We start from the raw sequence: 15,187 nt of genomic DNA, 5'->3' as shown, positions 1-15,187 counted from the left end.
TACAAAATCTTGACTCTTACACGCTACATAAGTTATATACAAGTTTAATATCATCATTTGTTTCAAAGCCATATTTCTCATCCAGGATGATATGAGCCCCCTAACACAGTATATTACAAAAGTAGCAGAGAAGTTTAGTAAGGTAGCAAGTGTTTACTGGACGGATGAAGGAGGAATATATTGAGAAGAAAACCTAAATTTTGGTATAAATGATAACAAATAATTTAAGTTAAAAGCTGGACACTATTTTATGAATATAATTTAATGTAATGCATGTAGCAAAAACGGCTCTAATTGCATTATCTATTCCCATCCTAAAACGGCTGGGGTTGAAAGATTGACTCAAAAAGTGATTAATATCATGATATAGGCAAAATTAAAATGCCTCTTATTCAAAATTGTTGAAACGCGAAAGTGCGAGCGTAATGAAGGACGGGGATATAACGGGCAATTAAAATATATACGTAAATAAAAAATACGGTTTATAGTATATTTTTACGAATCTGTGTGCGGGCGGGAGAAAATTATAGTCTGCTGTCACTTTTAGTGATCAGGTAGACAACAGAAAATGTCGCTAAGGGAGCAGCGTCATCTTATGTCAGCGAAGAAATTTTTGAGTGATTTATCGTTAATTGACGCGAAAAACATAGTTAATAGACGACCACCATGCAAAGTCAGTGATGGAAATCGCGGTGAGTACAAACCAGGTACTTCAATCAGCTGTCAACGCGGCATCGATCGTTACCTTTCAGAGAAAGGCTATGGATATTCCATCTGTTGGGATTCAAAGACTCAAAATAGTGGCACAGTGCATTAAAGGCTGCGATCCAAAACCTCGGTAAACATTATTATTCCAACATTAGTTTTTAAAAGGTTAATCCTGAGGAATGTACATTTATGTTGCAAATATTCACGAATTCCCTGCATGTGCATGTGATAAGTATAGTATTTCCGAATAGTTTTCTTCGTTCAATTCGTAAAGGACTCGTTGCACAATTACCAATTCACTATGAGTCGCGATTCACTTACAAATCAATTTTATCAGCGTTATGTTTTAATGCACTTAGAGCTCCAAGATCAGTATATTCCATGATAGTTCTTGTGAGAAAGGCTTTGATCATATGTGGTACACTTCATTGCTCTCATCATTAAAACCATATAGCGTATGACGAAGAACACCTCTGTCACATCTTTTTCGTTTCTATTTGGTCTTTGTATGCATTCTATTTAATTACAAAAAATACACGTAAATAGTCAATCACTACATTTGGTTCATAGTTCATTACCATGAGAAACTTTTATAGGAACAAGATTTAGCATAGCTCCTATGGGTAGACAGAGGTTTTTTTGCTTTGTGCAATTCAAAATTTGAGCCTTTCAAGCTGTGGAACTTTAAATTGCCTTGCTAAGTCTATTTAAAAAACCTGACAGGATATTACCTGCAGACTGACAGATGTAAGCTTTCATCATACTGCAAGGAGTGTCATCCAATCGATGCCCTAAAGCGGCCCTACATAAAGAGAAATACATCATCACAACACATCGCCATCTGCTGATAAGGTTCCAATTTTTGAATTTTGGTTTTGTTTTTTTTTTCTGATAGAGTAATCTACATGCAAATACCATTGCACTTGTCTAATAAGGGTATGTGTAATCATTAAAAGGAATCAGAATCAGGAAAGATCATCTATTTTGCTTCTTTAATGTTTGATATGACAGGAAAACTTCATGTTCAGGATACGACATTGCTGAAAATGTTAAGGAGAAGCACTACGAAATGTACACTTTATGGCAATACAAATTGATAAACACGTTTGAGTCTTACAAATTTTGACAGAGTGACAAATAGCTTGTATATTACGTTTTGGTGAACATCTAAAGGAAGTAAAGATACTTTGTATGTATCTCAGTGATATGCCTTCACTTTTTTGATCTACTGATCTCCATTAATACTAGCTTACCAAAGTTGGAGACATCGACCGCTTCCATTAGGTTCTCCTGGCGCCCAGAGGTTATAGCCAGTCAAATCATCGCCATCGGTTGTTACCCACGTATTTTCACTTCTCTGATAGCCGTTTATCCAGACATCTGTATTGCTGTATCCAAGACTGTTGAGTAGCGAGACCAATTCCGTGTGTATTGATTCGCTAGGAACTTTGAACAACACCATTCCGTTTTCTAGACAGGAAGTTTGTGCTTCAGCAAATGTTTTCCTTTCAGCAAATAGTGCAATATCTGCAGCTATAGAAATATGTAAAGAGAAAAACTATACGTATGTAGTTTTCCACCACTGCTTGTACAATTCTCCTAGTGGTGGATATGGATCCTGAACTACTTTCGATAACAACAAGATGTGTAAGATATGCTTTACTTCGATTTCACGTCCAGGAATCAAATATAAAATTAACCTGTTGTTAATCACGCGAGCACATTCACTACAAATAAGTTAATGAAAAATAGCGTAAATCATTGTAGTAAAGCGCATATGTAGTTAAGAACGACAACGACGTTTTAAAAGTTAATTTCTTTACAAGGAAAATTTAACTCTCTTTAAAGTTGTGTCCATTCGATAGACAAGGTTAATAAAACCAGATGTGAACTGAATGTGCTCGCGCGGTTAACAACAGATTCATTACATAGTAGTACGGTTCACAGAACAATCAGATATCCGTCAGATCAATAACTGTTGAAGGTTTCATCAACTTTCGCACAGTAGTTTCGGAGTTACATCACTAACTACAAAACTACGGTTAATATGCAAATGACCGGTTTATTAACTTGACACGGCTGAATGCTTCATTGGACAATTAGATACCTATAAGATCAACATCTCTAGCACGTTTCATCAAATTTAATGCTCTAATTATGGAGACACATCAGTGATTACAAAGTTCATTAAATATGCAAATGAACCCTTAATTAACTTGACACTACTCAGTGGTTCATGCAGTACTTGGATATGTATCATATTAATATCTCTAGCAGGTTTCATCAAATTTGGTGCAAGCATTTCAAAGTTATATCACTAATCACATAGTTCATGAAATATGCAATAAAGCTGTTCATTAATTTAACACTTCTCAATGCTTCTCAGTACAATTAGATGTCTAGCTGATCAATAGTTGTACCACAGGGCCGCACAAGTGCCTATTTAAGTCAATATTACAGCGTTTTTCTTTCTTTTTCAATGTTACAAATAATCCAACTGAAAAGCACAACACTTGTGTAGCTGTCTTTTGTGTAGCGTGTATTGGCATGTATAGTTTAGTCCTCGTAAATGTGACCTTTAGTTCCGTGACCTCTAGGCCCGGCTCTAGCCATGCCTACTTCCTGCCCTGCCCTCACTATGCTTACTGTACTAATTTCCCAAGGGAAGCAGCTCTTCGCCAAGCCAAGACCATCAGCGCCGCTAAGTACCTGGTTACTTAAAATGCATCATAAATATTCATATATTTATGTGGGCGAGTCTGCATTAATGAGCGTCAAAAGCACCAGGGCTACCGGCGACCTCAAGCATGGAGCAACATGTTACAGCTCTGGCGACTGTGTTTTACGCAAAAACGCAGAGTAAAGAAGAAAGTAAAGTATTCACTGCGTTGTACGCGCGATCGAGCAAACATCGTAGAAGCCGTCGACGGCTCACGGGAAAATGGTCGAAAATACGTGACTGTTCTTATCTTCAAGAAAGTTAGCAGGCGTACAGAATGAGTCTCAATCGATCAATTCGACCATAGACCTTTAAGGTCTATGATTCGACCAGAAAAAATAATAACGATTTCAAAATCGTCGATTTATTAGGAAATTAAAACTGCCGAAATAATTTAGTGGTCGAATCAATTGGAACGACGAGGATGAAATTTACGCGAGACATGTTTGCCATGTTGAGACTGCTTCAAAGCATGGACTGTGAAATTTTGTGAGGTCGACAAATTAGGTAACAAAAAACCTCAAACGCACCTGGGTGTCACATCACGCGGCCGCGATTACAGACGGAGCGATCTGTGACACTGCCACCGGCCGCTCGACGGACGACGCGTAAGTTGACATCGTGTGCCAGCCCTTGGAAATATATTGTAACTCCCTGACAGGCAGATGAGATAGTCTAATGGCGTTTGATGCATTGAAAGTTTGTAAAAATAATAAAAAATGACATCACCGATCATAAGAAACGTGGTGTTGAAGATAATATTTTTTAAGAGAAGACTATGGCGACCATATTTCTGTAAGTATTGTCTAACTTTGGAAAACCAATATCTGAAGATTTACTTCAACCACCACTTTTATATTTATTCTACTCTTATTATAAGATTAGTCAAATTTCTGGAAAGTAGGTGTACATTTTCGATGTCTGTGTATCGTCTATACCGAAGTCATATCCGAAACAGTATATTCAGATCGCGACAGCGTAGACCTCTCTCTCCCTCTCTCTCTCCGGCATTTCGATATTTTATACTGTCGACATTTATATATAAGTCTGAAGTTTCAGGTCACTGCTCAATGCAAGTGGTTGGTGTCAATTTTCCGTATCCGGCATGGTCTCTATCGTCACTCTTTTTTTCCTGTTATATTCGATATCAGACTCAAAACACAACGTGAACAATGCTGATAATATATTGCATATTTCGTATCGAAAACCGGTAAAGTTCGTAACTGGTGATATGTCGCGGCCTGGAGAAAGTTCATCACCATCGATCGAATGTCCGTGACGCTTTTTCTGCCAATAGACATATTGACATAAGACATATTGCACAGGGAACTTCGCGGTATGGCAATTATATGAATTTTACCGTGAAGAAAATCTGTGAATTTAAACTGGCCGTAAAACCAACAGTAAACATGGCGGAGCAATAATACCGACTTCAGAGACTTCGATTTTTTTTCATTGCGATCGCTGGTGAGAGCGAGTCGTCCGGTCGAATTTTTTCCCGCTGGCTATTTGGCTTTGAATTTTCAATTGCCCTCATGTGCTAAAAACAAGATGGGCGTTCTCTGTGAATCAATAAGTCTTTTGAATATGAAAAAATCGGACATCTGAACCTCAACTCGCAGCTTGAAAGTTGTTCTCCGAATCGGGACAGGGACATCGGTGAGGCCGGATTTCACGTAATAGCTATGGAAACCGACGGCTCGTTCGGTGTAAGAAAGCATGCGATGTACGTCTACGTTATTTTTACTGGTTTTGAGAACTTCTAAAATAACTTGTAATCTGTATATCTTCGCACATCGAACCGATATTGTATACCTATCACCGTCGAAGTTTATGTCTATCACTGTAGAGTTCTTTTTATCCAAAACACATATCCAGAAGAGTCCCACAGAGCAGTCAAATGAAATTGCTTCAAACGAATGAAATTGTACGAAAGAATGAAAATCAACAGCACATCCTGGACGTGATTTAAAACGATAGCGCTTGTGAATAGGACTATTCTATTTGAGTAACGGGGACGGAAAGCACAGAACTGTGAAAGTACTGGAAAAACGTGCTGTTTTTCTCGCAATTTTAGCAACTGTAACGACCCTTTATTCTTTACTAATACCTTTCCATAATTGAATTAAACTAGGTTTAGGGCTTATACACACAGTGTACACTGATGTACAGAACTTTAAAAAAATACTCTGCTGGGAACGAGCAGGGGTTTGCACCAGAATGGGCGCAGTAAAACAATGGGCACGTCCATAGGTTCAAGGACTTTCACGGGGAGACACGGTGCGGTGGCAAAGAGTGTAGTGTCGTAAAATTGCATATCTGGTCATAGGTGTACTGCTACCTGTGAATCGAAACGACAAGTGTAGGCCTATAGCTTCGAAATTTTATGGGAGAGACACACCACAACTGAGACCGACAGTAGCACAACAAACTATTCCGAATTATGCGTCCGTGTTTAATACAGACATCTCTGTAGGTAATTCTGGTTTCTCATCGAAATGAATCAAAAGTCCGACATTGACAACATTGACATGAAATATGTCCGAAAACTTTTGTTTTATTCAACCAACTGATTCATCTACTTTGATATCCCTAAGTTACATGTAAACAGTCCGGAAAGACTGACATCGATGTCTCCCGGGCCCCATGCATACAGTATGGCCGTACGAGTTCAAATAGTTCAGTTCATTTCAGTTTTATACATTTTCTTGTCCTTCTCTTTCTTTTTGAGCCAGTGTCATTATTGTGAATACGGCTAATAAATAAATAATATTTCTTCACCGTTTTGCAAAATATCTCGTCAACCGGGCGCATGGGCAACGTCTTTGCACGTTGGTCAAAACTAATGACACTGTAGGTCAGGATATAACATCGGTCAAAGTAAGATTGAATATAAAGGAAGACGAAAATGCTTTCATCGATTGACAAAAATGAGAAGGAACGTCAGTCAGTAAATATCAATCCATAAAGGGGAGATCGAGACTGCCATCCCCCATGATTAATCAACTGGGAACAAAATATATTTCGATTGACAGACTTACACAACCAGAGACAGCATTTTATTCAGCTTTAAAATAAGTCACTGCCTTTCCTATAATAACACCCCGTTTGCGTTTCGATCTACTCTGCTCTTCCCCAATCGGTATGGTGTTAGGTGATAACGCAATCTCGACTGGCTTTTTAACCTCCCAGCGATAAAATGGGAACAAAATAGGCATAACAAACTTTAATACCTGTTGCTGTACCACTTAGGTGATCTGCCGGCTGTGTCGCGTACGGGCCATGTGCAACACATCGTGTTTGTAAATATGTTAATTTCCTGTTTATTTCTTGCATAAGGCACGCCTCACCACTCTTGAACGAGCCGTCACTCACCAGATTACGTCCTCATTATAAAGTATAATCAAGTTGCCCACACATGTACTTTACGGCGCACATGGGTCGCTTCGGACATGGTGCTGACAGCGTCCAATTTTCTTCACATTCTACATTCACGAAGGTTCATTTTTAGACTTTAATGACAATGTCAGATCGGTGTGCCAAAACAACGGCCGTGTCCGTAAAAAAAAATTACCAAGATTTCATGTTTTCGGAGATTCACCATAACACTGATACTGCGGATATGGCCGGATCTGCCTCCCTTGGGAAATATAGTACAGTAAACACGGCGACGTCTGTACACGTGTCCAGAAGGCATGGCCAGAGGAATTGGCTAGAGGTCACGGAACTAAAGGTCGTATTTACATATGATCACATTCCCCATTGAGGGCGCACTATACATGCCAATACAAGCTACACAAAAGACAGCTACACAAATGTTGTGCTCTTCAGCTTTATTTGTAACATTGAAAAAGAAAGAAAAACGCTGTAATATTGACTTAAATAGCCACTTGTGCGGCCCTGTGGTTGTACCAGGTATCATCAAATTTGGTGTGAGGATTCGGAGTTATATCACTAATTACAAAAAATGTGTTAAATATGCAAATGAGCAGATAATTGACATGACAAGCACAGTATCATCATAATGTTCTCCATAGATAACCATTATATGAAAAAAAATGATTTATCATAAGTTCGCTAATTTGCAAGCCCAACTAACCTTAATCCTATAAGTTTTGCCATTAGCATATGGTACCTGTCTACCAAATCGTACATGAATCCGTTCAAGCGATCTTGAGTTACCGTGTAAAGACAGACACATACACACATACACTGAGTGAGACAGGCAGACAGACAGATATCGCTACTACATTAGCTCACGTGTGTGAACAGGAGAGCTTAAAACAAACGAGACACTGTGATTTGTCATGCGAACTCATTCTTTTAGGCACATCGAAAATGCTCTCTCTACTTTAGACTGTATGTATGACTGTTCATGACATTGCTAAATGCAAGCTCAGCACTAAACTACGAATGCCTTAGCTTAATAATAATTTTTGAAACTGAAACTAGCTGATTTAGCATAGTGCGAAAGTATGTCTCCTAAAACACTGGACTGTCCTTATATGAAGCCTTCTGAAAGTTAATTGTTTATAAATTAATTTATTAACAATCAAAAAGTTTTCAGAATTAGAGTTTAAAACATTTGAACATTTTCTAATTTACGCTTAAAGAGGATTAAACGAAACCAAAGCACCTCATAAAGATGTATAAATACCTGAATTTGTTGATACAACTGAAGCTTCGGAAGGTTCTATGAAAAAACAGAAAAAGTCTGTGAGTATTCATGAAATCAAGCTAGTCTTTTACACGTATGTATGTATGTATGTATGTATGTATGTATGTATGTATGTATGTATGTATGTATGTATGTATGTATGTATGTATGTATGTATGTATGTATGTATGTATGTATGTATGTATGTATGTATGTATGTATGTATGTATGTATGTATGTATGTATGTATGTATGTATGTATGTATGTATGTGTATGTATGTATTTATGTATACATGTATGTATGTATGTATGTATTTATGTATACATGTATGTATGTCGTGTAAGCATATATACATCAACCCATGATTTTAGCTAGGAGCGGACTATTTTTGAATGTAAAGAAGCAAATAAGGTGACAGGTTTACCTTGGTATGCGGTTATATTAGCGGTGAATCCATACGCTTCTACTGATCCATCTGATGCAAAACTTATCCATACATTTCGTGAACCAGAGAAGGACATTGGTAATTCACCGCCGGAATGCCGTGAGATCACAGTGCTTCCGGTCTCTGGTCCAAGCCCGTGTCCGGCCGACATGACATCGTATCTTGCTTCGGTTTCAAAGCTAAGAAAATCTACATTGATAATGACGTTTATCGGGTGCGGATATTGTCCACAGGCAGCTGAGCAATCTGTCGTAATGGTTTGGAAAGTTGGGAGTGGTCAGTGACATTGTGTCACCTGCTGATATACTGAAACGTGCAGTACAACTTGGGGTCTGTCTTTGCATCGTTGTCTCGATAACCGTTGAAGCTTGCGTAGACGCTGTATTAAAAGAAAGAAGAAAAAACAGTTTGTTACAGCTATTTAAAGTGTCTAAAATGTTTGACAAAATTAATGTCTTTCGAATTTACTCAGCGTTGTTGTGGTACTTTGAGAATATTTGTATCCACCTATTCCTGCATTGATTCTTTCATCAATAATCCCACTTTAGCTTATTTGTCCTGTCCTTCAAACACACCAACCAATCACAAAATTATTAGTAATTAACATTATATCGTAAATGTTACACTGGACTTAATGCAACGGTTAATCAAATATATGGATATATGAATCAAATAGATATCTAAGCTATAAAGATGTACATGATACGCCGTAACACATGTATATAAAAAAAACCGTCATACTTGGACTAGATGGCTTCCTCTTTTTATGGATCATCGAATGCAAGTAATAATTAAATGCAGAGTGCCAACCGAATCCGATTCTTTGAGAACTTGTCAATAACTGTTTTGATTGAATTTTCTTGTTTGTATAAGGTGCAATTACCGCAGGGTGACAAAAGTTTACTTACACATTTGGCATACATTTCCTTAAATTCGTATGAAAAAAAATATCAAAAAAATACACCTACAAAGTTTGAAAGTCTTAAGTTTCCTTTTTTCAAAGAGGAAAATTCTCAAATCAAAGGTAGTAAATGAAGTAACAGGTGTACCTTGATAAGCAGATATGTTTGCTGAAAATCCTAAACCTTCGATCGATCCATCAGATGTAAAACGTATCCATATACTCGGTGACCCAGAGAATGAACTTGGTAGTTCATCACCAGAATGCCGTGAGATTACTGTGCTTCCAGTCTCTGGTCCTAGTCCAAGTCCGGCCGACAATACGTCGTATGTTGCTTCGGTTTCAAAGCTACGGAAGTCTACATTGATAATGACGTCATCAGGAACGGAAATTGTCCAGAGACAGTTAAGCAAGCTGTCGTAGTAGTTAGGAAAGTTTGGTGTGGTCAGTGTCAAGGTTCTGCCTGCTGATAAATCGAACCTTCTATTACAGTCTGAGTTCTGCCCTGTTGCCTCGGTAACCGGTGATGCTGCTGTTGATTCTACGACAAAGAAAAACAGAAAATATTTCAGCTTGCGCCCATAAATACAACAGAATATTATTCACACAAAAAATAACTCCTCTCTATTTCATGAACGTCAATTTTGATGAAAATAATCAGTTTTATTCATGCTTTCATTCACACTATGTTTTGTTTGACAGGTGAAAGAGCTTTGCATTTTAATCTGCCATATGTCTTAAGTCCAGTCCCTTCCATGATATATGGGTTTTCGGCTTTGTAAATCGTGCTTTTTAGAGGTTCTTAAAATTCCACATCAAAGTACAATTGATAAGGTTATCAATTAACAGACAAGAGATTATCTTCTTTTAGTTTCTGTTTAAGGGCGTAACAAACTCATTCCTAGAGCGAATAACAAGTTGCTTGGCTGACCCTTTCTGTAAATTTAAAAAAAAAAGTCACTGTGGGTATTCATAAACTCAGCAAGGCCAGGCATGCGCCATTTAAAATAAAGACACTGCTTTTGCAATATAATTGCTGAAGTGCAATTGTATCTTCGATAAGAAATGTGACTGAAAGTTCTAGATACGTTTGCCGCCGGTTGTCGTAGAGGGTAATCAGTAGGACAGCCATATAGCAGGGATTTCGACTGGGTGAATATATTACCGTGGCGGCGTTGGTTTTATAAAAAGTATAAATCAATATTTCCTACAACTTTATCAACAAGTATGAGAAAAAATATATTTTTGTAGGTTAATAGACAACCAAGTTTCAATGGTAAATCCAAGCGCAACTATATATAAATTACGTCACGTATTTTATGGTTTACCCTTATGCAAACGTTATTCCGCTATAACGCGTGAACGTCAAAAAGTCTATATCGATACAATATTTCTTTTAAGACAAAGGTCCGTTCATTACAACACACATGTGCCAACCGAATCCGATTCTTTAAGAATTTGTCAATTACTGTTTTGATTGAATTTTCTTGTTTGTATAAGGTGCAATTACCGCAGGGTGACAGAAGTTTACTTACACATTTGGAATACATTTCCTTCAATTCGTATGTAAAAAAATATCAAAAAATACACCTACAAAGTTTGAAAGTCTCAAGTTTCCTTTTTCAAAGAGGAACATTCTCAAATCAAAGGTAGTAAATGAAGTAACAGGTCTACCTTGATAAGCAGATATGTTTGCTGAAAATCCTAAACCTTCGATCGATCCATCAGATGTAAAACGTATCCATATACTCGGTGACCCAGAGAATGAACTTGGTAGTTCATCACCAGAATGCCGTGAGATTACTGTGCTTCCAGTCTCTGGTTCTAGTCCAAGTCCGGCCGACAATACGTCGTATGTTGCTTCGGTTTCAAAGCTACGGAAGTCTACATTGATAATGACGTCATCAGGAACGGAAATTGTCCAGAGACAGTTAAGCAAGCTGTCGTAGTAGTTAGGAAAGTTTGGTGTGGTCAGTGTCAAGGTTCTGCCTGCTGATAAATCGAACCTTCTATTACAGTATGAGTTCTGCCCTGTTGCCTCTGTTGATTCTACGACAAAGAAAACCAAAACATATTAGAGTTTGCGCCCATTTATACAAATAATTATTTTTCACAAACAGAATAACTCCTCTCTATTAAATGAACGTCAATTTTGATGAAAATAATCAGTTTTTAAACTATTCATGCTTTCATTCACATTATGTTTTGTTTGACGGGTGAAGGAGCTGTGCATCTCTAAATGTCCGATATGTAATCACATACAGGGACTGTGATGTAATCCGCCATATGTCTTAAGTCCAGTCCCTTCCATGATATATGGGTTTTCGGCGTTTTAAATCGTGCTTTTTAAAGGTTCTTAAAATTCCAGATCAAAGTACAATTGATAAGGTTATCAATTAACAGACAAGAGATTATCTTCTTTTAGTTTCTGTTTAAGGCTATTGTCTGGGCTATTTAAAACACTAACCGTGTAGTACCTTGTTTTCAGATTTTGTCATCTTTTTGTTGCAGTAGATGGTAAAATGCAGTGCAGGGGGAAAACGGGATATACGGTTGGCATGGCGACAATTTCAGGGTTAAAAATATGAGAAAATTTGTGGCAAAGATATCTATTGAACGAAAAGTCATACAACAACCGAATTTTTTCTGTAGCATTCAGATGTATATGTATTACAATATGAACCTAAATCTATGACTGTATAAGATGTAAATATAAATTAAATCATAGTCATCTCGGTAAGATTGAAAAATTAATAAATTTCACAACTTTCCGTCAAGTTTCTACTATGACATGATTGGATGACCTTGTTTTTTGAGGTTTATTTTGTAAAGTATTTAATTTCACATATGTTGGCTGATTTTCATTGCATTCCAACCATTCTTTCAAGAGTTATTACTGCCACAAGAAACGAATGCAGTACAAAACACAATTGTTAGGAGTATTGGATTGAAATGTTTACAACATAAAGGTGATACTCATACTTCATGCAAAGTTTACGACCTCAAAATAGGGTATTCGACAAGTTTAAATTGTCAGTTAGAATTCTATTTACAAAAGCCTGGTTGTAATTGCTTTCTAAGTGAAAAATGAACTGTTAATTATCAAAAAACATTGATTTTATAATCAGCATGATAATGAAATTCATGTGAGATTCTTTACTTGTTATGTATATGGACACCATAACGTCTAATATGGTTTGTTTTCTGGTTTAATTGCTATACCTGAATGAAAATCTTCATATGCCTTACAGTAATATCCACACAAAATATAAAACAAAATCATTTGTTGCAAATTTCTTCCCGATTACTCATTGATCTGGCTTTTTTAGACTGCAATTAGTCTCAAACTCACAATTTCCACAACGCCATATTTTTACCTCTGAAAAAGCTGCTTCAATAAGCAAGCAAATGGTCACTACTTCATACATGATGCCAAAACTCAACAAAGTTTTTAGGCAACCAAAAATAGCGATTTACCTGTTTTGAATATATAATTAGACTAAATAAAATTTGACCAGGAATCAGTGGAAAAAAACGCGATTTTTTCACGATTTTAGTTAATATTTTTTGAAGAATCATATAGCTTATTTGAAAGTATGCATGTCGAGGGTGACAATGAAGGAAAAAATAAAATTTGATTTTTTGAGCATTTTGACCGACATTAGCCCAGACGATGGCCTTAAGGGCGTAACAAACTCATTCCTAGAGCGAATAACAAGTTGCTTGGCTGACCCTTTCTGTAAAATTTAAAAAAAAAAGTCACTGTGGGTATTCATAAACTCAGCAAGGCCAGGCATGCGCCATTTAAAATAAAGACACTGCTTTTGCAATATAATTGCTGAAGTGCAATTGTATCTTCGATAAGAAATGTGACTGAAAGTTCTAGATACGTTTGCCGCCGCATGTCGTAGAGTAATCAGTTGGACAGCCCAGTAGCAGGGATTTCGACTGGGTGAATTATATTACCGTGGCGCGTTGGTTTTATAAAAAGTATAAATTGATATTTCCTACAACTTTATCAACAAGTATGAGAAAAATTACTATTTTTGTAGGTTAATAGACAACTAAGTTTCCATGGTAAATCCAAGCGCGACTATATAGAAATTACGTCCACGTATTTTATGGTTTACCCTTATGCCAACGTTATTCCGCTATAACGCGTGAACGTCACTTAAGTCTATATCGATACAATATTTCTTTTAAGACAAAGGTCCGTTCATTACAACACACAATTCACCGTTCGATAATTGAGTTTGTAAACGTGATTTAAGAGCTGATTTGAAGGTTTATCACTTGTAATGCACGAAAAGGAGTTTACGTGTGAACATAATGGTGGTCCAAATGATCGATGTGATCTGTCGTTTGGGGTTCGGCTAGGTCTGCATGGAAAAACTTATGACAGTTATGGAACCAATAATGTATCGTATTTTGACCAGAACTTATTCGTAAGTGTATGCCAATCCACATAAGCATGTCTAAGTCACCGCTCGAGACGTGAAATCGATTACAATAAATAGCCCTATTCACCGACTGCAAACAATACTAACACGGGCTATTTTGCTAAACAGCCAAATAATGTCTCCTCGTACACTTGCGCATAGCTATCCCTAAGCTTCTTGAGAAACATCGATGGTAGAATTTTTCTTGGTCGGTGCCGGAAGTTAGAGAATGGATATCTAAATAAAAGTTTATCTTGTGTACGGATTATCTAAGAGGCGTTGACTAGATCAATCTTATGTGACAGGTATGTCCTCAGCTACTGGGCCTGTTGGCATGTTGTTTCTCAATTCCTATCAGCTCCGTTTTTAGTTGTGAAACTTTTAAAATTACTTTACTTCCGCCCAAAGAAGGACACACTAAAATCTAAAGCAGTTAATAAAGCGACAAGCCTACCTATGTACGCAGATATACGTGCTGAGAATCCGACATCTTCTACCGATCCGTCAGATGTGAAACTGATCCATACATTCGATGGCCAAGAGAATGACATTGGTAATTCATCACCAGAATGACGTGAGATTAGTGTGCTTCCATTCCCTGGTTCTAGTCCACTACCGGCCGACATGACATCGTACAAAGTTTCAGTTTGAAAGCTAAGGAAAGCTACCCTGATAATGACGTTATCTGGTGCGGAAATTGTCCAAAGACAGCGAAGCAGACTATCATAGTTGTTGGGAAAGTTAGGAGTGGTTAGTGACATTGTGTCACCTGCTGTTATATTGAATCGTCTAGTACAGTTTGAGGTCTGTCTTCGCATTGTTGTCTCGATAACCGTTGAAGCTTGCGTAGATACTATGAAAAACGAAAGAGGAAAAAAGGATTGACTGCCGATATTCAAACTTTTATATCTATAATGTTTGACAAAATATATATTTTTCCAAATATATTTATATTGTGTTACTTTTGATGCCGCTCGGGAACTTTGATGTATTGCATTCATTTGTCTTTTAATTATTCCATTTATTTGTCGCATCGTCCTTCAAATACATCTGCCAATTACAAAAATATCAGGGCAAATTTAGTAATGATCACTATATCGCACATGTTACACTAGACACGCAGCAGTAAATCAAATATAAGTGACTTGATTACCTTGGACGTTTGCCTCAAAGCTACAAAGATGTTCATGGTACGCATAACAATAGGATGATGTATTTAAGTAAAAAGCAGTCCACCTTAGACAAGGTGGCTCCTTCTTTTTATGAACAATCGAATGAATGTAATCCTTGAATACAGAGTGCCCACTTAATCAAAC

The 15,187-nt window shown here is 37.2% G+C and overlaps 1 protein-coding gene across 3 annotated transcripts in view; it reads right to left on the bottom strand.

The window, feature by feature from the left end:
* The window catches only part of LOC139126084 (tolloid-like protein 2), a 36,921-nt gene that overhangs the window by 6,389 nt on the left and 15,345 nt on the right, over positions 1 to 15,187 (bottom strand). Inside the window, exons 5-11 of one of the 3 annotated variants that reach the window (XR_011550460.1) lie at positions 14,326 to 14,724; positions 11,107 to 11,481; positions 9,581 to 9,973; positions 8,511 to 8,910; positions 8,085 to 8,120; positions 1,962 to 2,241; positions 1,440 to 1,510 (exon numbers count right to left, since the gene is read on the bottom strand). Coding sequence is in view for 2 of the 3 variants with exons in the window: in XM_070692140.1 (XP_070548241.1) it covers positions 1,440 to 1,510; positions 1,962 to 2,241; positions 8,085 to 8,120; positions 8,827 to 8,910; positions 9,581 to 9,973; positions 14,326 to 14,724 (1,263 nt within the window). In the remaining variant the exon portion in view is untranslated. The remainder of the gene's footprint in view (positions 1 to 1,439; positions 1,511 to 1,961; positions 2,242 to 8,084; positions 8,121 to 8,510; positions 8,911 to 9,580; positions 9,974 to 11,106; positions 11,482 to 14,325; positions 14,725 to 15,187) is intronic. The other 2 variants (XM_070692140.1, XM_070692141.1) reach the window with 2 other exon arrangements.

Source organism: Ptychodera flava, assembly GCF_041260155.1.
Source record: "Ptychodera flava strain L36383 chromosome 3 unlocalized genomic scaffold, AS_Pfla_20210202 Scaffold_26__1_contigs__length_13983176_pilon, whole genome shotgun sequence".
NCBI lineage: Eukaryota > Metazoa > Hemichordata > Enteropneusta > Ptychoderidae > Ptychodera > Ptychodera flava.
The sequence above is the reverse complement of the archived record's forward strand: the minus strand, read 5'-3'. Positions and strand labels throughout refer to the sequence as shown.